Genomic DNA, 25,281 nt, shown 5'->3' on the forward strand with positions numbered 1-25,281 from the left:
CGACAGAAGGGAGGAGTCTAAGGAAGTGAATGGGGCTCCTAAGAGGCCTATGGCAGCCTGTGCTCCTCCTGGGGCCTCCTGCAGGCTGAGCGTCCTCCGCAGGCCCAAATGGGTGAGCAGTTATGAGAGCAGCGCGGTGACTGGGAACCCTGAGGGGCTGCACGGCACCCCCCACCCCCCACCCACCTGCTTGTGCACAACGCCTGGTGACCCCTGCCACTGATGGACCGAGGCTGGGAGGGGCTGAGCGTTCAGGCCTCCTACAGATGCCCTGACGGCGTCGGTGCACTTTTCCCTGCAGTTTCATAACAGGGAGATGCTCCATTTTGGAACTTTTGGTGTAAAGTTATTTGCACCACTTGTCTCTGAAGACGTACTGACTGCTTTCAGAAGTGGCCAGACCTTCTGCTCAGGCAGCTCCTTGTAGGCGGCTGTGCCTCTCCAGACAGGGCCACCCCCATGAGCAACCATATCAGGACCCAAGTTAGAGGGCCACGTGGAAACAGCCCAGATGCACTGTCTGCACCCCGAACAAAAATCTGCACCAACCCTGAGACCAGACTTGCTGGACCCCATCACAGAGGCTGGCTCTGAGGAACTCACTTGGGGCCCACTTGGGTCCATTCCCCTTGGGAGAGTGCTCTGACAGGTCACCTGCTTCCCATCCATGCTACCTGGGCTCAGCGTCTCCCCCATGCACCCTGGGCACATTCTTCCCTCGTCAGGGGCTCCTGCCATTGCTGACACATTGTTTCTGGTACGTCTCTATCGCCCAAGCCATGTGATGCCTGTGGTCTCTGGGTTCTGAGCACCTCAACTAGTTCAGGGGCTACATGCTACTGACCCACCTGTTGAGGTACCTCAGGGTAGCCAGAGCAGGAGCCAGACTGGCCTGCAGGGGCTCACCCCACAGTTACTCCAGCCCCTGCTCCCCACCTGTGCTGCAGTTTTCTCCAGTTTCTTTCCTAGCACATAGGGTCGCTGTGGTCCAGACCACAGTGACAGACCGCAGGTAGGACAGTGCACCTATGGCCACAGGCCTTTGGTGGCCACACCGTTAGTGCCAGACTGAGCTCTATGGAGTGAGGACCTAAAATCACTACAAGGACTTACTCCGTGACCGCTCCTGTCTGTGGTTGTGCCAGCCCAGAGGGACCCCAAGAGGCAGACCTTGCCTATGGTACCGTGAGGTCCTGTGGGAAGCCCCCAGATTAGTGGGGTCCACGGCTCAGAGGGCTGGTGTGAATAACTCTGCGTGAGGCTTGATTCTGATCTTGACCTTTTCCATGGTAATCATTGTAACAACACAGGCCAGCCTCCTTGAGGAGCAAAACAAGAATACATCTGAATGTTTCAAAAAAAAAAAAACAAATCGGGCCACTCTTACACTCCGGTTAATAAACTATAACCTGGACCTTCAGGTTTGGAGAGAAAAAAAGGGACATTTAAGATTAACATAGACTATTCTTAACAGAACAATTTGTGTTGGATCTGTATCAAATAACAAAAACGCGATTTGTCCTTCTGTCAACTATATTAATTACCTTAACAAGTTTGTACATCCCATTTCTACACATTTTTCTGCTGGAATTTTTACATGATTACGCAATGACAGCATTTCCAGGGAGCAAAGTATAAGCAGATACAGCCTCCGACGTCCTGCCCTAGGACCTGCGAGCATGATGGCATGCCACGGCATCATGGCCTCGGGGGTGTTTCCCACCAGGTGTCTGCCACTAACCGGCTGGCATCAGGGGTTTCATCATCCAGGTGAGCCTCGGAGCCTCACCTGCTCACTCACCCCTGTGAGCTTCTCTGAGGGACTGCCGCAGTGGCAGCACACCACAGCGTTGGCTTATCAGAGATCCGGAATTCCAACTGGAACGTTCTTGGTTAAGAAACTACAGGAGGAAACCAACTGCTAGAAAGGCCAGGGAACCATTTTGATCCTTAGAAGGGCAGAAGGCTTGGGGAAGGGTCTCTGGGGATGCCTGTCCCCGGATCCCATTGGTCACACAAACATCTCCAAACTGCCTGAGACCGTCTGATTTAACTCTTAGGAAGACTTCAAACAAACAGTGAGGCACAGGGCAGCAATCACGTGTTCTTGATCCCAGGTTGGCACAGACAGGGTGGCCCTCAGATGGTGGTGGTGAACTGAACAGAGCTGGGAATATGGACTATAAGCAGCGCTCCCGAGATGGGCACTGGTTAGTGACCTGCTCACTATAGTTTCTGCAATGGCCAAGACGCTGCCCAGGATTCTTTCTAAGTGAACACACTAGACTATTTACTTTGCTGCCCCAGACCTGAGAGCCGGGGCCTCTGGAGGAGGTGAGCAGGCCCAGGAGGCCCCCTGCCAGGCCTCAGGCTCATCCCAGGAACCGAAACCTATCCTGCCGGGACTCGGGCCTACGACCCCCCCTCAGCCCTCAGCCTCCCAGCTTCTGCTGCCAGCCCCAGGAGAAGCCTCCTGACCCTCTCTAATCAAAGAAAAGTCAAGAAAAAAGGAAATGGCTGTAGATCAGAAATTCCGCGTGCTGCTGCGGGGAATGCCAGCATGTTAAGCCCACTTCTGCCTCTCCGAGGCAAAGAAGTAACAAAAATTAATCCCAAGCACAGCCAGGGCCGTGCAGGCTTGCAGGGTTAGTCAGCACTCCCCTCCCAGGCCTGTGCAGGGCCAGGGACTGCTGTGTGGAGAGGAGGAGAGCAGAGTCCCTCCCCGGGAGGGGGCTGGCTCAGCTGACCCAACTGTCCCTCCTCACTGCACCAGCAGAGGGGGTACCCCCCTACACCAGCCTGCAGAGGATAGCACAAGCCAGGCCTGCAGGAGCATCCCTTGCAACAACAGGAGGGTGGCAGGGGCCTCGGGGGACAGAGGCTGCTGAGGAAAGCGGCATGCACATGTTCTCCCAAGGGGCTAATTGCCCTGTTGGTTTGACGACAAACCAAATCCTGAATGGGGCATGATTCACGGCTGGCAGGCGTGGCTGGCAGGGCGTGGCTGGCGTGCGCTGGGCCTTACCTGCCACAGCTCCAGGCACATGGGCATGCCCGGCTTGGCATCTGCCTCCGGCTTCAGGGTGCACACTGACGTCTTGGATGGCATCTCCAGAATCTGAACCTGACAGTAAGAAAACAAGTTGATTTGGGCCGGCGCCAAGTCAAGTCTGTACTATACAAACAAGAGACTTTTAAGGCGATTAGCCAAGACTGCTGTGAGTTTCTGTCTGTTCCCGGTAGGAACCTGGGAGCCCAGCCTCCTAATTAGGCCGCAGACTTGTGGGCTCTAGTGCTACGGGCCTTGGGAAACAACGTGCCCGTCACTCCTGAGTGACCGGCAAGTCCCTCTGAGTGACCGGCATCCCCACCTGGCTGCTCCCTCCAGCCTCTCCCGATTTCACCTCCTCACGGAGCAGGCCTGGCTCACGGCGCACTGCCTCAGCCCGCCCATTCTCCCAACCTCGACCTGCTTCCGTTTCCTGCTCTGGGTTTTACATGTGAATTATCGCAGGCATATCAAATGGTACAAAGACTTGTACAGGGAGCATCTGGGGACCTAGCACCCCGCCTAGGAAATGACTGTGATGTATGCCACAGGAAGCTCTGTTTGCAGCCTGGCTATTCCGAGTGCCCTGTGCCTCTACTCTGGGTGTCATGCCGTGTTTTGTGTCACCTGAACTGGGCTGGCAGATGTGCCTTGATGCCCCACACAGCCAGCTCCCACTTGGGCCTACCCACAGAGCTGGGCCAGGCTCTGCGCCACCCCATCTGCAGGGGACCATCGAGGGAGGAGCAGGCTCACGTGCTGAAGCCCCGCAGACTGGAATTAGGCTCCCAGCTGTCTGTATCCCTTGCGCCTCAGCTCCCTCTTCTGCCAAACAAGGTGCCACTCGTGCAGGGCTTGGAAGAGGAGAGGGGATTCTGTGTGATGCAGGTCTACTGTTCCGTGGTGGGGGGACTTGGCTGGCCCTTGGCTCCCCAGGCGCTGGCAAAGCAGCTCCACCGGCAATGTCACAGCAACAATGTGCAGCCAACTCTGGGGCCGCATGTCACCTCTCACCAACATGGGGGCAACCTGACGTCCAGAGGGGTTGGGGCATTGAGTCGGAGATAGCAGGTCTGCTGTCTGACACCCACGGCACAGAACCCTCAGCAATGAGAACCCGAGGTGAACTCAAGTAGTGTGAGTGTAGCTGAGCTGTTCTCACTAATGCGCACAGAAGAACCAGCCTGAGAACTGGAGTTAAGTCCCACGTCAAGTCTAAGTTCCAAATATGCCACATGTGTGTTGGGTGCCACGTCTAAGGGCAGCTTCAGGCAGGGCAGAAAGCTGGTGTCGTGGCCTATTCCTCTCAGCTTCAGGGCCCTGTGATGTGCCTCCTGCCTGCCTCTGTGCTTGGGTGACAGCCCTACAAGCGTGGGCCATTGGTGTGCTTCAGGCAGGGCTCTTGCCAGAAGACCACATAGTGTCCCAGAACCAGGGGACAGGCTCACTGCTAGGAAGGGCGAGGTGTTCACACACACACACTCACACTCACACACACACACACACATGCACACACACACACACACTCACACACACGCACACACACTCACACACACGCACACACACACACTCACACACACGCACACACACACACGCACACACACACACACACGCACACACACTCACACACACGCACATGCACACACACACTCACACGCACGCACACACACACGCACACACACACACTCACACACATGCACACACTCACACTCACACACACACACACACACACTCACACTCACACTCACACACACACACACACACACAGGTTCTCCACCACCGTCGGGCCAGCATCTATGCCAGCCACATCGGCCCTCATGCCCACAAAGGAGACAGAAAAGAACTGAAGTGATGTGAGCAGTTGTTACTGCCATGAAATAATAGGCTGCCAGAAGAAGGAGCCCCTGGAACAGCAAAAATGCTCAAGGAGAAGCTCTAACAAAATGAAAAGAAATATAAGAGGATGAGTGACAACCAAGGAGAAGTGGTAGTGGGCCCAGAAGTAAAAAGAAAACTGCTGAGAAAGGAGAGGGGGCTCTGGGAGCCCTTCTGTTCTCTGCAGGGAGTGATACCAACTCAGGTACAGGCTCATCACCTGAGAACCGCTGCCAACGCTGTGGGAAGCCTGGGAGCCTGAGGGAGGCAGGCGGAGCACCCAGCCGGGGCGGCTCACCCAGGGCAGAGAGAGAGAAACAGAAACAGAGACAGGCTCTTCTCAGTTCTGCACCTCGAGCCCCAACTTTGTACTGAGTGTAAAGCAGCAGGCTGTGGCTGAGTGGCAGGGCCCCCCTTCTCTGCTTCACAGGGTCCACGTGAGCAGCCCATGACTGTGCTGTAAAGGGACGTTCTGGAAGGACACAGATCAAACTGCTGGGGGCAGGACACTTGATTTTCTACTCTCTGCACTGTTCTATTGCTTGAATTATTCAGGTTTCTTCAAATGAGATTTACTCCTTTTGTCAGTACCGTGTTTCCCCGAAAATAAGACTGGGTCTTATATTAATTTTTGCTCCAAAAGACACAGTAGGGCTTATGTTCAGGGGATGTCATCCTGAAAAAAATCATGCTAGGGCTTATTTTCCGGTTAGGTCTTACTTTCAGGGAAACACGGTATATCAGGAGGACAGGTGGGTTTTAAGATGCTAAGTACCTGGTGCAGGGCGGAGAAGCCACAGGGAGAGGGATGTCACAGGAAGCAGGCGTGGCCAGATACCGTCTGCACAGACCTGCACCCTGGATGGCTTGACACATAGGTCCATAGGTCAACAAGGAGGCCCATCCTGACCTGTGGGCTGAGTAAGACTCCTGTGGTGGCAGTGAAGAGGGGTACGAGGACAGGGGGATCAGGCAGGGACGAGTCACCCAGCAAGTCTGCTCTAGCTGGAAGGAGGGGGCTAAAGGGGAAACCAGGGCAGCTCTGAGGCCTGAGCTAGGTGCTGTGGGAGGGAGCGTGGGGGCAGGAGAGCAAGGAGCTGCATGCAGCCTGAGGACCAGGGCAGGCCCAGCAGCCTGTGCTCGAGCCTCCTGCAGACATCAGAGTGCTTTCCATCTGGCACTCAACTGCAACTTTTGTTTCCAGAAGGAAAAAACGTTTGGTTTGGGCAAGCGTGGCCACCCAGATGGCCGAGCGAGGCGGGAGCAGGTCTTCCCCGGGTATTGTCTGGGCACAGGCCAGCGATGCTTTTCCAGGACCCAGTCCAGGCAGATTCCAAGTGGGAACATGGAAAATAACCATTTTCCCAGGAGGTGCGAGGTCCCCAGACTGGCTGCTCTTGAACAACACAGATACTGCCAGAGCTGGGAGCCAGAAGGTCAGATAAAAACAGCTTCAATCATAAGGGATGAGTGGTCTCAGGGGTCAGGCCCAGGGGAGGAGGGTGAGGGCAGGAGGAGGGATGAGCCCGCTGAAGTTCTGGGGTGGCCAAGGTGGAGGACAGCACACGGCACCCTGGCCTGGGCAGGAGAGCTGGCTTGGCCCCCAGGCCGGTCTCTGCATGTGCAGCACAGGAAGAGGCTGGGCTGCCTGGCTCCTGCCCTCCCGAGGAAGCACACCTCTCTCTTTTCACATTAATAAAAATTTTAACAGATTTTTGGCAAATGGGCAAGAAAAGTATATGTAACTCCTAATTGGTGATTTAAACGCAATCATGAACAAATAAATGCCTGTTTCTATCTCATTATTTATGAAATGAATATGCTTTAAGACAAACGGTTCTTTGAGGGGTCGGGGGGGGGGGCCCTGTGTACACAGGCTTAGGTCCCTGCCCAGCGCCACCTGCCATGTAGGCTGTCTGGGCCAGTAGGGGACACAGGGAGAACACAGGAGGCAGACAAGAGGTCCCCTGCCCACCACCCAGCCCCCACCCCCAGCAGCCGGCCCCCACACTCACCAGGCTGTCCAATCACCGCTCATGGGTTTCTTTTCCCATTTCCCTTCAGCTCCCCCAATAGCTGGCACCTCTACCACCCCTGCCCTGGCTTCCCGCCATCTGCCCCACATCCTGGGCACTGCTTCCCTTGGGGGATTCTGCTTCTTCTGTCTCCAGGGTGTGGATGCCACTGTCCAGCCTGACCAGTCTCTGCCACCACCAACCAATGCTAGCCGCTGTGGCCTGAGCGCCACCTGACAGTGACCTCCAAGGCTCCATCATGCTCACCCCACCCTCCAGCCCTGTGCTCTGATGCTCCCCTGCTCACCTGTGCCCCTCTATACTGTGATCGCCACCTCAGCCCTTACCCCCTACACCCCAGCCCTGCCAGTGGCCTCTCACACCACGGCCCAGTTCTGTTCCCCAAAAGGTTGCCCTCCCCTACTGCCCTGACTCCCAGCTCCACCTCAACTTCCCCAGGGCCTTGGTCTGTCTCCCAACACCTCATGCTGGCCTTCTGGGGACTTCCTGCACATACGCCTCCTCCTAAGTCCTCTGAGAACCTATCTAGGTGGCCCTTCCCTCAATACTCCTGATAGCTTCAGGCCTTGGCACTTGTCTATCTGCATCACGCCAGGTGCCAGGGCCTCCCAAAGACACCAGCCAATGCTCTGGGTCTCCCTGCTGACTCACAACCAGGGCCCTCTCACAGGTGACCAGGCCATGGCCCATCCCAAGGACCGGCAGACAGACCCAACCTGCCCCATGACTCCACGGGGTCCTGCGGCAAGCACAGCATTCCTGCAACCAGGTGCTAAGGATGCGTGTGCCCATGTAGGGCAAACCGAGTGCCCAGTGGCACATGAACAAGGCGCTGTGCAGGCTGGCACTTACCTCATCGCTGCCTCTGCCTGGCACAGCCAGTGTCCAGTGCTGCTGGCTCCCAGCCAGGATGGAGCCCCTGCAAAAGCCCACGCTTTCCAGGTGCACAGAGTCCACGACGGTGTTTCTGCCCTCTGCCAGGTCCCACAGGCACAGCTTCAGGTCCCGGCCCTGACTGCCAAAAGCAAGAGGAGACAGGCATGAGCCTCCCAGGTAGTGGACTGCGTTTACCACCTGGACAGACATCAGCATGCTGTGGCCGAAGGAAGGCAGCGGCTGAGGCCAGCGCCAGATACTGAGCTGGGGCACCTGAGCTGAGCAAGGGCTTCTCAGCCCTGCTATACACACGCTGAGGCTGAATCTTACATCCGGTGCCTGACACGCTTATGGGCATCTCAGGGACACACTGCAGAGGGAGGCCTCCTGTGGTCTTCCTGCCACTCCCCATGCTGCCAAAGCGAGTGTTCTCCCTCCCTGTATCCCTTTGTAAATTAACTTTGGCCACCTGGCAATCCCACCCTCAGGTATTTTCCCAAGTGAATTTAAAACCTACATTCACACAATAACCTGTGCATGAATATTTACAGCACCTCTGTTCATAATTGCCCAAACGGTAAACAACACTTCAACAGGAGACTGGATAACAAACTGAGCGGCACCCGCACCATGCAATCCTGCTTAGCAACAGATGAACCGACTAGGATGCATGTAACAACCTACATGAATCTTACATGCATCTTGCTAAGTGAAGGAAGCCAGATTTAAAAGGTCGCATACTTCATGATTCCATTGGTGTGACCTTTTAGGAGAGGCATGATGGCAGGACAGAGGGCTACAGGACATTGCGCACAGGAGCTCTGTAAGGTACGGCCCACTCTGTGTGGCCCTGGAGTGGCATATACATGACTGGGCATCACCAAGCCCACAGATCTATGCCATCAAGAGCAAACTGAACTGTGTACACGTTAAAAAAAAGAAAAAAATCCCAGGATGGACAACAGACTGTGACAAATGCAGGATGTAGTGAACCCAGCAGGAGGGCAGACAGAAACTGACCTGAGGAATTTTGGAAGTGTGTTGATTCGATATTGCAAGGTTAAAGGCACAATAACTGTACAGAAACGTGGGACTCTAGTTGGTCCACCTGTTTCTCACAGGGGTGTGGGTTGGCAATTCTGAAACCTCTTTACCTGTACAGCACAGTTGAACAGAGAAGTACGTAAGTGGTGGGTAGCAGGTGCCAGGTTTCTCCCATCACAGAAATCGGTTACAAACAAGCCCAGGGCAGGCATGATGGACCCGTGGTTTTGGATTCGAATCAGAGACGGCAGTATGAATGCATGTTTATCCCAGTACATATACAGACAGATGGACACAGAGGTACATACAGGTGTGTATGCAGCATGGCTCGTGCACATACAGGTATTCCTCAGGCTGCCCCCTGAGAGGACCTAGAAGCGACAACACCCTAGTAGTGATAAGCATGCCTAGTGCCCTGGTCTGCTTTTTTACCCTTTCTCTAAAAACAGGAACCAGGTTTCTGGAGAAATGGCTGAATCTAGGGCTGGAGTGGGGGAAAACTAAGATGAGTTCTGAGCATCTTCTAGCCAGAAAGTAAGGCAATATTTTAAAACTAAAACAAAAAATGGGAGCACATCCAAAGGACCCAGGTGCCAAAGCTGGAGCAACCTGAGTAATAAAATAAATAACGGTAGTATGAGATTATAACCAAAGAGTAAAATAAATCTCCATGAGCCCAGACTCATGAGGAAACACATAAATAAATAAAGAAGAGGAGATAAACATTCCTTACAGAATTCCAATTAAACTAGAATTTTACCAAAAGTAGGAGTATGGGAAACACAAAGCCCCCATGAGAACACCCTAGGAATAACTGCAGGGATAGAACCCACTGATGGATGCTAAAATCAGTGGGTGAAGCTTAAGGAGAAATAGGATATATGCATCGCCTCAAAGCGTTCTCCCAGATGCTATTACTCACTGTGGAGGCTCCAGCAGGACCACACATTCTTTGACCCTCCTTAATTCTTAACTCTTTGTCCCTTGAGGAAGGTCCTTGCTGGACCTAGGGACTCAACTCCAAGGAGCCCGGTAAGCAGAGGTAAATGTCCTGAAGGTAGGACACCTGCAGACATGCTTTCCCCAAGTAACTCAGGTGACGCTCACCAGAGATGACTCCTGTGGACCTTATGGACCCCCACATGATGGGACAAGAGCCCTTGGCCTCTATGGGTTTCCTTCCGAAAGCCCATCAACCCATCTAATCCTGAGAAATCATGATGCAAACCCAATGTGAGGGGCATTCTGCAAAACTCCTGACTAGTCCCTCTTCCCAACGGTCAAGGTCAGGAAAAACAAGGGAAAGAGAAGCAAGCACAGACCACAGAGGACTAAGGAGACATGACAACTTGATGGGTCCTGCAGCAGAACAGGACAGTGGTAGGAGGCCAGAGAGCCCACACCAGGCCCAGCATCTAGTCACTGGTGCTGCCACCAGTGTTGTGACAGCCCTTCCCTGTCACACGAGATACCCAGGCCCCCAGAACTTGGTGCTGTGCAGATGGCTGCTGTCCCCTCACACAGGCTGACCCAGAGCAACTGGGACCAATCCAAATCTCCACTCCATTTTGGAGACCCCGCCAAGCTGATGTTAAAATGCCTGGACACTGGGAGGATGAGGAGTCACATGACACGCCTAAGGAACGGGCTGATGACATGCTCTGCTGAACTGAGGGAGACAGACATGAGAGTGTCCCACACGGACCCACCAGAACTTAACGCAAGAGAGACATGCTGGCACACGGAGGGCATCTGACTCACAGTGAAGACGGCAGTCATGCTGTGAGCAAAACACTGGCCTGTTCTTAAGTGACTTTGTCTTCTACATTTGTGTCAAACTCACAGATCAGATGTGAGAACAGTAGGCAGACCTCCCACACGTCTTTTACCTGGTCCTCTAATTGCTAACATTGTACACATTCTCTCCTGGCCTGATGCCCGTCACCCCAGCTGATCCTCACGCAGGGACAGCCACACCCAGAATCTCCTCAGCCCCAGGTGGCCGTGGGGGCGGGGGGTGGGAGCACTCACTGCACTGGGGTGAGTGCAGCCTGGCGCCCCCAGGGAAGCCCAATATGCACGTACCCTGGGGCACAGGTGTCCCACCTCTGGGTTTGGGGTCCACCCTGCATACACAAGTGCATCTGGCACTAGGAGGCCTGGATGGGAGCCTTCCTCTGCTTTGTCCACAGCATTCCAAGTGGACAACCTGGATGTCCACCGACAGTAGAATGTAAGCGATCCGGGGACACGTGTCCACAGAGTACACACAGAGAAAGCCCGCACAGCGTGCCATAGCCTCGTGCACTGCGATGGCTCTCACAAAGACAGAGATAAGTGAAAGAAGTCAGACACAGGAAGCTGTTCCGTACGGCTTCACTTTCTTAAGGGAAAAAGAAAACAGACAAAATGAATTTCTGCCTTTGGAGACGCACATTCAGATGGTAGAGCATGAACAAGACACGAGGGGCTGCCTCTGGGATGGGGTAGACGGCAGGCCAGCAGGGCTCTGCTTCCTGCCGGGAGTGGTTGGTTACACAGGTGTCCGCTCTCTGATAATACGACAGTCTGCAAACTTGTTCTGTGCACTTTTCTGTGAGTATGTTACATCTCACAATAAAAAAGGCAGGAAACAAACTCTAGGCACCTGTCAAAGGCACAGGTGCGTCCTCAAACTTGCAGGCAGGGCTGGAGGTGTCTGTGGAGCAGCCCCTGGGCTTCCCGGAGCCCTGTGTACAGCTTGGTGAGGGCCAGGGCCCCTGGCTCCCCGCTTTCTGTCCTCCAGGCTCCCCTTGACATGAAAGCTCACCTTCCTCGCTCAAGAGCCACTTAGGAGAGACTTGGCTTCTAAATACAGCTGGGTGCATGGCCTCTAGTGCAACATAAATGCACGTGGACATTCCAAGCACCCGCACATCTGTGCTGCAGACCTCCTGACCCGCGGGCCTCCTGCCTGGATGCTTCAGTGCCATCCCAGATGGAGGGGGGGGCACCACCCAACATCTGCTCACAGGTCACACCAGGAGCTTGCTACCCTGCACTACGTCAGCCCCGCTCTCCGAGGAGCAAAGCCTGAAAGCAGGGCGTCAGGCACCAGGGCACTCATGGCTGGGGGATCCCAGAGGGTGCCTGGACCCTAGAGGGGCAGGAGGCCCCGGAGGGCCTACGCCTCAGCTGAAAATTCTGCAGGAACAATTATAAATGGTAGCTCCCAGTGCAAGTGTCTTAGTGGGGTATTTGGACATGACGTCTACTCCATAATACTATCAGAGAAAGACCAAAACCACAGGGCATTGTGCACCAAGTGAGGAGGGTCGACATGCATCTGGGCCAGCCTAGCCAGGAAGGAGGCAAGGCCCTGTGAGGGTTCTACAAGCACACATGTCCAGCGCCACAGCCCACCCAGATACCTCTGGTCTCTCGGTCACCTGAAAGCCACCTTCAGGGGAGTGGGAGCCACATGAGTCTGGCATAAAAGTGCTCTGCAGACCAGTGGGGGCCCGGCAGGCTTCATCCTCTGGGGACTGGCTCCATGGTGCCTAGATGTCCAGAACAAGAGAACAGGCCAGTCCAGGAGTGTTGGGGCAGAGAGTCAGGAGAGTGGCCCTTTGACTTGGTGGATTCCTGGGCTGGGGCAGCGATCCCTGAATGGGGGCAGATGTCAGTGTGACCCAAGACAATGCCAGCTCTGGCAGGCGGGCAGGCCCCTGGTTCCCTGCCTACCCTGCTGGTCCCTGCTCTGCCCTGTCCGTCCCTCTCCCCATGGGAAGCAGGGAAGCCCCTCCCAGTTTGCTCTCTCACCACCTGCCTGCCCCTTCCTGCTGCCTCCTGGCCCACTTGGCACCTGGAGCCCCAGGCCTGTCACCTCCACAAGGCCATGGCAGCAGTGCCAGAGTACAACCACTCCCTGCTCTGCTGCCCAGCCTCCAGCCCCTCATGGCCCCTTGTGATACTCATAGGCTTGGCCCACTACGGCCTCGACAAATGCAGCAAACTCCTCCATCGGGAGTGTCAGGCCACACTTGCTCCCGCCATTTCCTGCTGGCCAGCGCTGACTGCCGTAGACCTGGGCACCTATGTGACGTTCCCGGTGGCCCTGGAGGCGGCTGTGCTGCGGTGTGGAGTGCAGCCTGACCAGCCTGGTAAGCTTTAGGCGTAGGCTCTGTGTGACGCCCTGGTGACCAGTCTTTGCCACCTTGTGGGAAGGTGGTTCCACAGCCAAGGAGAAAGTCACCCAGCAGAGCAGTGTCATGATACCAGGGCCCTAGGGTCTGTGGAAGGGAAGCTAAGGCTCCTCCAAAGAGAGGCCTTGAGCTCAGCCATAGGTCCCCAGCTCTCGGCACTGGGGAGCCGTAGCAGGCCAGGCAGGCTCTGCTCAGGCCACAGGCGATGCCGGGCTGTGGACAGTGTCGTCCTATATGTTCATCGGGCCCTTTTCACTGGGCACCCGCCTGGACAGCACCCAGCACACCTCGAACGTACTGCCTCAGGATGGGCCAAGAGCAGAGGCAGCTGGGGGAGGCCACAAGGGCCTCCACTGGAGAGCTCCTGGCGTGCACTGAAGGCCACAACTTGGCTCCTTTTGGACCACACTCTGCCACTGAGACCTACCTGAGGAGCTGATGTCCCTGGGGCAGTGTCTGCAGCCAGGTCACACACTGGCCCCTGTGGCCGTCCAGGATGGCAACCGCCCTCCGAGTCTGCAGGCTCCAGATGTGCACTAGCCCCCTCTGGGACCTGATGAGACAAGTCAGGGTCAGGAGGAGGTGTCAGAGGAGGGCAGCCACACCTAGCACACTCCGTAGGGCCCACCTGGAGACCACACTGCTGGTGGACCAGGTGTTCCAGCTGCTCGAGTTTCTAGTTTAGGTGACAGCTCTAAATATGAACTACAGGTAAAAGTGGCACATGCTCCTCTTCCGAGGGGGCTCTCAGGAGCATCTGAGGGCCCCCTTAAGCAGAGCCTGTTTCTCTGCAGGGGGAGGGAGGGCCGCTGTTGATAGTGCAAACTGGTTGGCACCTATAACAGAGAGGGCCCATGTCCCTGTCTTCCCCAAAGGGATGAGGCCAAAGGGGACAGCAGGTTGAGTGGGCTCTAAAGGCACAGTGTGCCCTGCTGAGGGGCAGCTGGAGCCCGTCACTAGGACCCCCAAATGACCGCTGGTCTCACTGCTACCCTCCAACCCCAACTTCACCCTGGGCTAGGCCCTGGGGGTGGGTCGGCAGCAGCTACTCACCCTGAGAGGAGGAGTGGGCGCCCCTGCCCCTGGGCTCCTCCACAGAAATGCAGCGCGTGCACCGCTGACTGGGTGCCTCGGAGGACAAACTGGGGGTCTGGCGGTGGGGGTGGCGGGGCCGCCATGCTGGGCGCAGTCACCTGGGAACGAAGGGAGGGCATGTGAGTGACCCATCTGTCCCTCTTCAGGAAGGCAGCAGGAGGCCTCCCTGGGTGCTACCTACCCCTTTACCCCCTCTTCCATCCGCCTGTTGGCCTTTGCACCCAAGTGGGACCACCTTAGTCCCAACATGTGCCATCCCGGGGTGGGCACAGAACACACCTTCCTTCGGCCATACTTGTCCAGGACCGAGCCCTCCACTGGCCTACAGGAACTCCAGTCCACCTACCAGCTGCACCTTGCAGCTCCCTGCATCCCCCTGGCCCCACCAGTGCCGTCCCACTCGGGCTGCCTCTGGGCCTAGCTGAGTCCTGCCTTCTGTCCAGGCCTTGCTCCAGCTTCTGCCTTGGGGAGCCCACCCAACTAACCCTCCCAGAAAATTCAGCGTGTGTGTAGTCCCGGGGTTCCAGAAGAGGGAGCAGGGCCAGAAGATGGAGAGGAGCCTCTTCTTCACATGGGTTGCAAATGCCGCCCACTGGGTCCTGGGCCTGAACACCCACAACTGTTAATTATTACTGCCACTTTCAAGGAGGCAGCACCCTTTATATTGGGGAAGGAACGGTCTAGTGAACTGCCCTAGGCCCCTCAGACTCAGGCATGCTCTGGAGAGCTCCAGAGCCTGTACACTGCCACTAAGGGGCAAAGGGACTGGCGCAGCAGTGTGTGGGCAAGGGACAGGGGACCAAATCACCTTGCCACCTCCAGGGCTGCTATCACAGATGAGAGACCCTTTCTCATATCACTAGTCCTGTGTTTAAGGCCTGTTGGGGTCCATCCATCCCAAAGAAGAAACCATCCAGTGTTCCCACTAAGCCTACCCCAACCAACCAACCCTGCAGAGTCCCAGGAGGCCCATGTCCTCCTCTTACACCACCTCAGTGCCGGAGACCTCACAGTGCAGGAGTGGCTGCTCTTAGCAGCTGTTGGGAGTGGGGGCAGAACCAGAAGTGACCTGCTCCAACAGCCAGGGTCACATCTGTCGTCCTGCAGGCCCCGGGCTAGGCTGAGGGTGTTAGGCTCTGGGACAGTACCCAGCCCACCCACCTGCAGCCTGCATGCAGAGCGGTGAGGAGGCCAGGTACCCAACCACTATGGCAGCCACAGCCACCAGAGGAACTGGGGCAAGTAAAAGAACAAAGGCAAAGAAGACAGGAAGGGTTCCTCCAGGACACAGCCTTGGCCAGGAGGCTGATGCCATGGGTTAGAGGGGGTTCCAGGCCTAGGACAGAGGCCCATGCAGGAGGCGGCTATAGGACGAGGCTGGGCACATGCCTAGGCACAGAGGCAGGGGAGGTGTGGGTTTCTCAAGTGGACGCCAGTCCAGGGTACCCCTTCAGCCATGCCTTTAACACCAAGCCCTGTGTGTCCCCTCCTTAAAAACATCCCAAGCCCTTTCCTTCTAGTCTATCTTCAGAAGAGATCCAGAAGCAGTTTGACTGGAGCAAAAGGTTCAAAATACCTAAGAAATGCCACTATTGAGACAGCTGGGGACCCTGCAAAGCCCAGGGGGCTCCAGGTCACCAGAGAGCAGAGGGAGAGCAGCACCCGGAGGCTGGAAACAACCAGAGCCTGTGCAGGTGCGCGGTGAGCACCAGGCTGCAGAGACCCGGCAGGAGTGGTGTCAGCTGCCAGGCGAGCTGAAGTCTGGCCACCATGAGGCCAGTGGGAGTAGGGCTGGGTCCTAGATCTTAATGACCCAGAACAGACTCTATAGGGCCAGGCCCAGGAAGGGGCGGCCCCAGTCTCTGACCATAAGGTGGATGGTCACTTTTACGGGCCACTCTACCACTAGATGTTGCCTGTCATGGGGTTTCAAAGAGCAGGATGAGGTTCCTGGGAACATGCTTTACAAATGGCCGGGCCTCTGTTCCCTTCTCTCTCTTTCAGGGTTTTCAGCCTAACAACCTCTCTCACCTTTGGCTAAAGGCCAACTGATTCTTCCCGAACAGGACAGCCTCCTGCAGGGAGCAGAGGGACCCAATCCCATACTGCTCCACGACCTATGGCCTCTGCCCTAGCACGAGACAGATAAGCCACTGGAGACGCTGCCAGTCGCCAACCCTGCAGTGGCTACCCTTGGGCAGGCTGGCTTGGTGGACAAGTTCAGAGGAGCAGCTGCTGAGCCCTCAGGAGTCACAGCCTGCCTGTGCTGTGTTTGCCCCCTAAGAACAACTGGTCGGCGACACGCACAGATTCAGAGACCCCCAAGAATGCAGACTCCACTAAAGCACCTCCACCCGACAGAAAAGTCCCAGTCCAGGGTGTAGGGCACCGCGCCATTCAGTCTAGGCTGCAGAGTCCGACAGGCCACCTTTCCAGGGCTCCCATTGCGCAGTCCTGACGTGCACACACCCACTGTGTTCATGCATGCACATGTGCCCCCACACACACACATATGCATGCACACGCTTATGGGCACGCGCATACATGCACGCACACACACATACACACGCAGCGCCAACCAAAGCCCAGCCCACACTTGCCACCTGCCTGGGGCCTGATGGGAGTTTCCAGAATCTCACCAGTACAAGGCTCACTCTGAGGTGATGAAATCAAGTTCTCCTCTATTGTTTCCCCAGAACTGCAGGGAACAAACCCGTCATGTTGTTACAACAACAAAAATGCTCAGGCCAAAATGAGGCATCGCAATTAAAGGCTCCATCATTTCAAGCAATTAAAATAAACGCTTTATTTGAAAACTAATTAATTCTAGCTGCATATTTTTCCCATGACAATATCCTATGATTACTTGATTTATGACATCTCATTATTCTTTATTAATCTAATTGAGAATAATCGCATTATCCTATCTCCTCTGGCACCGGGCCGCCCGGAGCGGAGGCCGCAGCCCCTTGCGTAAGGCCGATGTGTGATACCGGCCACCGCCTCCTTTCCCTGTTCTATCACTTGTCTCTTCCTCCCGGAGGGCAAAGGAACATGAAACTTAATCCATTGAGCACAACTTCGTATTCTGCCTGCTCTTCGAGATGTCAAAGTGAGACACATTCTTTTAAAAAGTAAAAAGGAAGACAATCTGACACAATTTGCACAACTCTGACAGCCTTTCCAACTGGATGCTACACATGCCCCCCAAAAGCCCTACAGGCTCTCAGCCCACAGATGGACAACGATTGCATTCTCCCGATGTTCCCTCAGCAGCAGCAGCCTGGTAGGCCTCAGGATTATCCCCACAGGAAGGGGACCCTAGCCTTCCCCAGGCACGGGGAGCAGTGCGCAGCCAGGACTACACCTGGCACTCACCCTCCCACCAAGGTCACATGCCTCAGGCCGGCCCAGCAGCCACAGGGACCCCCGGATGCCCTCATGGCAGAGGCAGGAACTCAAGCGCAAACGACCAGGTGCTGGTGGAGACCTGCCACAGCCCATGGGGGCTGTACAGTCAGACAGAACCCATGCAATTCGAGTGGCAGAGGAGGCAGGGCTAGTGGAGGGGCTGGTGCTCAGAGACCACAGGTCCCTCACTGATATTCTTGGGCTGTTGGGAGATTCACATCTCTTTGTGCCCCACAGCTGGACCCACGCACAGGTGACAGGTCTGCCTGGCACCTTCCCTGCACTCAATCAGTCATGGAGCCCTTTCCTTTTACTGCAACAGGACCACTGTTCCCCGAAGAAGCCTAGAAATCAAGAAAGAGCACCAGAAGCTAGCCAAGGCGGGGGAGCCACCACCCAGAGATGCCAGATACTGCCTCTGCCTGCCTCAGCCCACCTGGTCCTGCCTCACTAACTGTGTGCATGTGAGAGGGCAAGAACAGGCAGCATGGGATTCTGGGAGTGCCTCAAACAGGACCCCGAGCCCCACATGGGTGCCAGACAAGGGCACAGAACCAGCTCCTGCAGCCCTGCGAGGTACCTGAACATCCCATAACCAGCACAGACTTAGGGAGGTGCCACTTTCTATCAGGATGAATGCCCTGATTGGCCCTCCCCACCAAAAGAAACAAAAATGCTGATACAATTTAAACAACTTCAGTACATCACTAGGTTGGTTTTTAAAAAGTCTGGAACCTTCAGAGGCCAAATACTACATAAAAATCAAACCTAAGGAGGTCTGTGGAGCCTGCAGTTGGCTCCTGCCCTGAGGTCATTTGCTGTACTGGTGACCCGGAGTTTCAGCTCTCAAGGCCTCTGGGCCAACAAAGGATAAAACTTAGGACCCTCTCAAGGTGGGTAATCTTAAAGAAGCATCCCCACAAAGACGAGACCCCACAGGGCTACATGCTCAGTGCTAGACTGAACCAGAACTAAAGCTGCACCCAAAAATGCCAGAATAAAGCCAGCCCTCAGTTTTCCGACCTAATTCACACCAGCTGGAGAGGTCCCCAAAACTTCAGTCTGTGAAGTCTACTGGGAAGGAGCCCACCTTCAACTCAGGCCTCAATGAAATCACAGATTCATTGAGTGAATCGCAATGAAATGCAGGTTCGCAGTCAAAAATCATAAAAACAAACAAGGAAACATGGCACCATGAGTGAGAACCATCAGAAACAACAGGAAGCAGAACTAGACCCCCCCAAAGCAAAGCATTCAGGTATATAAAATAAGCCTGCTTAATGGTTTTAAAGAAATAAAATGAGGGAACTGAAACTACAAGTAGAGAACAAGCGACTATAAAAATCACCAATTCAGATTTGAAAAAGTACCCAACTGAGTGAAAGGCTATTGGGAAACAGACGATTTGCACAGTGCCAAGGTATTACTCTACAGATTATTTACTAATCACAAAAGGAAAAGTTTCTTTTACAATGGAGATATCTGGCTGTTACCACTTTCACCATCTGATCAAAACTGGCACCGCCAATAGTAAACAAACTGACTTCACTTATCTCCTGAGGTGATGCAAGAAGACACGGCGCCATCCTGGTACATCTGTGCCAACAACATGCAGGAAATAATCAGACACATCCAGATTATGGGACACTGGACTAGAAAACTAGCTCGGATTTACCAAAAATGTCAAGGTCAAGAAAAATAACAATAGCAAAACACAGACTAAGTAAGAGACTAAATAGGCATTACAACCAATGCAGTGTGGGAACCTTGATTAGATACTGGATCAACGGGGGGGAGGCATGCACAGAGGACGTGTTTGAAACAACTGAGGAAATCTGAATGTGGACTACAGATAATACGGAATTACTATTAATTTTCTCAAGAAAGATAATGGCATTTTATGTAAAAAAATGTCCTTATTGCTAGTCTACAGTATTTTGGGGTGAAATGTCATGATGTCTGCAATGTATTTTCAAATGCTTCACAAAAAAAAATTCTCTTTATCTCTATCTACATGCAAGTATATAGGCAGAGAGGTAAAGCAAATGTAAAATGCTAACAACTGGTGGACATAGGAGAAAAATACATAGGTATTCATTATACTATACTCGTAACTTTTCTGTCGGTTTAAATATATAAAAGCATGCCAGGGGAGGGGGAGGAGGACAGACCCACAGTGGACTCATACCCAGAATAAAGAACACACACATCAATACAATAATAGAAGCAAACACCAAAAAGAAAAATGAGCAAAAGACTTGAATAGACATTTCACAAGAAACATAAGTGGCCAGTAACATATGAAAAGATGTTTAACCTAATTAATAATCTTGGAAATGCCTGTCAAAACCACAGTGTGATATAATTACACTCCTAGCAGATTAGCAAAATATTAAACAGTCTGTCAAATGTTGACCAAGACGTGGGACAACTGGAATCCCCTACAGTGCTAAAGGGAGCATAAACTGAAACAATCACTTTGGAAAACAGTCTGGGACTATTCTGCACACCTTATGACCCAGTAACCCCACTCTTAGATAAATATCCTAAAAAAATATTCACACATGGACACAGAGATTTGTACAAGAATGTTCATAATAGTATTGTACATAATAATAAAAACTAGAAACAACTCAAATGACCATTAACTACAGAATGGGATAAATTTGGTACATCCATATAATAGAACACACCACAAAATTAAAAACGAATAAACTCCAAACTTACACGCATGAAGCTCAAAACCATAACTCCCATCAAGAGACCTTAAAGAAGTAAAAACAAGGCTACAAAATGACAACAACAAAAATGAGGCTACAGACAGGGAGAACATATTCACAACAGTATATCTAATAAAGGACTTGGCCGGCCCGGTGGCTCAGGTGGTTGGAGCTCCGTGCTCCTAACTCCGAAGGCTGCCAGTTTGATTCCCACATGGGCCAGTGGGCTCTCAACCACAAGGTTGCCAGTTTGATTCCTCGAGTCCTGCAAGGGATGGTGGGCAGCGCCCCCTGCAACTAAAGATTGAACACGGCACCTTGAGCTGAGCTGCCACTGAGCTCCCAGATGGCCAGATGGCTCAGTTGGTTGGAGCGTGTCCTCTCAACCACAAGGTTGCCGGTTCGACTCCCACAAGGGATGGTGGCTGCGCCCCCTGCAACTAGCAACGGCAACTGGACCTAGACCTGAGCTGCGCCCTCCACAACTAAGACTTAAAGGACAACAACTTGACTTGGAAAAAAGTCCTGGAAGTACACACTGTTCCCCAATAAAATCCTGCTCCCCTTCCCCAATAAAATCTTAAAAAAAATAAAAAATAAAAATAAAGGACTCATACTCAGAATATTAAAAAGTCAATAAGAAACAAAAAAAAGTTAAAGTGACTCGAAAAGGCTAAAATTAGAGATGGACAGTTATATCAGGCACATGGAAACAATAAAAAAGCAGAGGTTGAAAAACTGATACCAACAAAGTTGGATTCTAGCCAAAAAGCATTTTATTTGACAAAGCCAGACACTTTCTAATACTAAAAGCTGAAATTCACAATGAATATATACAAGTTCTGAGTATCTATGTACTATTTAATAAATAACAGAATATTACCTTTATAAAGCAGAAACTATAGGAGATACAAGGAGTCACAGAAAAAACTCACTAATAGTTGGAGAACATGATGTACCTCTCTTAGTACAGGTCAGATCCAGGAGACAATAATAAGTAAGGAGATAAAAGACTCAGCAGGGCAAATATTATGGATCTATATGGAACTTTACACTCTGATAACAGACTACACTTTTTCTCAAGTATACATGAACATGTGTAAAAATTGATTGTATATTGAGTCACAAGAAAACATCAGTAAATTCTATAAATAAGAAATATAATAAAAAATATTCTATGACTATAGTGTAATTAAACCAGAAATTAACAAAATGAAAACCAAATGTTGAACTATGGTGTACACCTGAAACTGATATAATGTTGTATGTCAGCTATATTTTTTTCAATAAATAGAAAAATTTTAATGACACCATCATACAGTAGATATATTTTTTAATAAAAAATCTTTTTTAAAAAACAAAATATCCTTTCAACTAAAAATTTAAAACCATTTATTAAATGACTTTTAGGTAAAAGGGGAAATACTTAAACCACAAATTTTTTAAATGGCAATGAAAAACACTACATACCAGAATTCATGAGATGTAATTAAAACTTTGATCAGAAGGAGAGACCAATATCACTTATGAATATCACACAAACAGGCTGGCCCAGTGGCTCAGGCGGTTGGAGCACCGTGCTCCTAACGCCTAAGTGGCTGGTTCAATTCCCACATGGGCCAGTGAGCTGCACCCTCTACAGCTAAGATTGTGAATAACAGCTCTCCCTGGGGCTAGGCTGCCGTGGGCCTCCATGAACCGCAGGTGGCCAGCGTGAGTGGCCAGCAGCCAGCGTGAGCTGCTGTGTGCTGCTGTGGGGCTACTGCAAGCTGCTGTGAGCAGCCGACCGACGACTGGTGACCAACTGCCTCAGCCGGGGGCAGCACAAGGCTCATAACACCAGCATGGGCCAGGGAGCTGTGTCCTACACAACTAGACTGAGAAACAACGGCTTGAACCGGAGTGGTGGCAGGAGGCGGAAGAAAGGGGGAAAATATCACACAAACATAGTAAATAAAATATTAGTAAACAGAATACAACATCAAATTAAGAAAATAATAATACATGATGGCCAAATGGAATTTATCCTTGTATCCTAGGAATACAAGGTTGGCTCAATTAGTAAATCCATGAATGTTACATGCTGAATTAATAGCTCTGTTGAGAAAAGTCATGTAATTATCTCCACGGATGCTGAAAAAGCCTTTGATGACATTCAATATCCATTTTTTATTAAAACAGTGAAGCATACAGAAACCAATGGGTTTCTTAAAAATGATAAAATACATGCACACATAAACCCTCCTTAGTTCTAAAACCAATACATTGCTTTATGAAGAAACACTGGAGACATTTCCACTAAGATCAGAATACCCATTGTCTACACTACTATTCAACATTGTACTGGAGGTTTAAGCCAATTCAGTTAACCAAGAAAAATCAATTAGAGGCATATGAATTGGAAAAGAAGAATTTAAACTATTTTCTAGATATACACGAGAGCCTTAGATAATCAATGATAAAGCAGATTCAAACATTTAAAAAAAATTCACATGGTAGCAGGAAATAAAACAAAAAGAGCTCAATAACTTCCATAAATACAAATAATAACCTGTTAAGAGAAAATTCCATATACAATACCAACTAAGAAAATAAACATTAAAAAATAAATTTTTAAACTTTTGCATGTTAAAAGTGATAAATGTGTAGTATCTGTAAAATACATAGAACTTTTCAAAATCAAGGAAAGACTAAAGGCCAAATGGAAAAATGGGCAAAAGACATAAAGAGACAATTCACACAAAAAATACATTGGGGGCGGCCGGCTGGCTCAGCTGGTTAGAGCGCGAGCTCTTAACAACAGGGTTGCCGGTTCGATTCCCACATGGGCCAGTGAGCTGTGCCCTCCACAACTAGATTGACGACAACGAGCTGCCCTTGAGTTGCCTGTGGGCGGCCGGATGGCTCAGTTGGTTGGAGCACGAGCTCTCAACAAGGTTGCTGGTTCAATTCCCGCATGGGATGGTGGGCTGCGCCCCCTGAAACTAAAGACTGAAAACGGCAACTGGACTTGGAGCTGAGCTGCACCTTCCACAACTAAATTGAAGGACAACAACTTGGAGCTGATGGGCCCTGGAAAAACATAATGTTCCCCAATATTCCCCAATTTAAAAAAATACGTATATGTGAAAATGGCCCTTAAACATATGAAAAAATGCTTAACCTCACTCATGGAGAAATGTAAATTAAAACTACATTGAGAGGACTACATTGAGAGAGGCTTCTGGCTCTGGGAGGCTTCTAGTTCTGGCCAGGAAGAAATAAGCTCACTATCACTTCTCTCTCTGGCTAACTGTGACTAATGTCTGGCTGATTGTGACTAATGGACAAGATATAAAAAAACAATTACTTGAAAACTCTGAGAAGTGAACAATAGCAGACAGATTTTGGAGGCAAGCAAAAACTTGGAGAAGTGACCTGTACCGGGACAAGTTTCCTGTTTTTATTTTTATGTCTTGCAACATTGCCTTGAGAGTAGGTCCAGGTTGCAAAGCTGCAAGGCAGTGGTGGCAAAAAGTTAGATAGAAACCCCTAATTTCTGTAAAGAGAAAAAGTCTAAAGGATGTGAGAGGAAATCCCTGATGGTTTGTTTTTCTCTTCTTGTTCAGTGCTGCCCCGGGGATAAGCCCTAGACAGGGAGCTGTGTGGAATAAGTGACTCTGAGGGAAACACCCGTCTTTCTGGCCAGAGTAACCAAGGGAAGGGGACCCTGCAGCATGGGTGTGTGTGGGAGGGTGGGGGGAGAACTGCAGAGAGGAGAGAGAGAAAGAAAAAGGTCCCCTAATTCTGTGAACGAACGCAAAAAAGTCCCAGGCTCATTCCTGAGCTGCATATGCCTGGGACAGGCCCAAAGCACCACCTACTTTAAGAACTGGACTAATATTTAAACCACCGCCTATGTCTCAGACTGACCCTGGAGTGGGTGATGTGTGGGGCAGACCCAAAGTAGCATCTCAAAAGCTTTGAAAATTGAAATGAGATAGCCATAGCCCACAGAGGGCAAGACAGAACTTGTGATGCAAAGCTAAGTGGGCTGACTGCCTGCTAACAAAAAACTCAATATTCTCCAGAGAACCCAACGTAATACTCAATCCAGGACATGTCTAGGATACAATACAAAATTATTTAACATACCAAGAACCAGGAAATGAGACCAATTCTCAAGGGAAAAAACAACTTACAGATGCCAACCTCGAGATGATTCAGATGTTGGAAATATCAGATAAGGATTTTAAAGCAGCTTTTATGATTATGCTCCATGAAGCAAAGGTAAATACACTTGAAATGAATGGAAGAGAAGTTCTCAGCAGAGAAATAAAATTTTTTTTTATAAAGGACATTTCAGAACTTAATTACTTGAATAATGCCTGAAATTTCACAAATTTGGGCGAAGACAAAAATTTATACGTTCAAGACCTCAAATGAATCGTAAGTAGGGTAAAACCACACTCAAACACATAATTACATTGTTGAAAAAGAATTTTTAAATAATTTTAAAATATACATAAGGAAATAATAATTTGAATGAATGTGGATTTCTCATCAGAAACCATGAAAGCCAGAAGGCAGTGGAACATCTTTAAAGCACTGAAAGAAAAGAACTGTATAGCCAGCAAATGATCCTTTGGGAATGTAGGCAAAATAAAGATATTTTCAGATGAGGGAAAACTAAGATAATTTCTTGCCAGCAGATGTGCTCTAAAAGAAATACTAAAGGAGGTTCTACAGCTCAAAAGAAATGATAATCAGAAAGAAATGTGGAACTTCAAGGTGGTAGAGGAAGGGAAATGGTAAATCGTCAGGCAAATATAAAAAAGTTTTCACCTCTTAAGTGAACATGTATATTGTTAAAATTAGAACACTGTCTGGTGGGTTTTTCAATATAACAGCAATCACATGAAGGCGGAGGGTAAGGGGACCCATATGGTTGCAAGGCTTCCATATTTTACTGGAAATGAAAAAACATTAACTCTAAGAAGACTGTGAAAGGT

General features: G+C 51.2%; 1 protein-coding gene across 2 annotated transcripts in view; it reads right to left on the minus strand.

Annotated features, from left to right (window-relative positions):
* GNB1L (G protein subunit beta 1 like) overlaps positions 1 to 25,281 on the minus strand; it is a 61,324-nt gene that overhangs the window by 20,675 nt on the left and 15,368 nt on the right. For both annotated transcript variants that reach the window (XM_033098160.1, XM_033098161.1), the window contains 4 exons: positions 14,118 to 14,257; positions 13,492 to 13,617; positions 7,813 to 7,975; positions 3,026 to 3,124 (listed from right to left, as the gene is read on the minus strand). In XM_033098160.1, coding sequence (XP_032954051.1) covers positions 3,026 to 3,124; positions 7,813 to 7,975; positions 13,492 to 13,617; positions 14,118 to 14,242 — 513 coding nt within the window. In that variant the 5' untranslated portion in view covers positions 14,243 to 14,257. The remainder of the gene's footprint in view (positions 1 to 3,025; positions 3,125 to 7,812; positions 7,976 to 13,491; positions 13,618 to 14,117; positions 14,258 to 25,281) is intronic.

Source organism: Rhinolophus ferrumequinum, chromosome 25 (genome assembly GCF_004115265.2).
Source record: "Rhinolophus ferrumequinum isolate MPI-CBG mRhiFer1 chromosome 25, mRhiFer1_v1.p, whole genome shotgun sequence".
Taxonomy (NCBI): Eukaryota; Metazoa; Chordata; class Mammalia; order Chiroptera; family Rhinolophidae; genus Rhinolophus; species Rhinolophus ferrumequinum.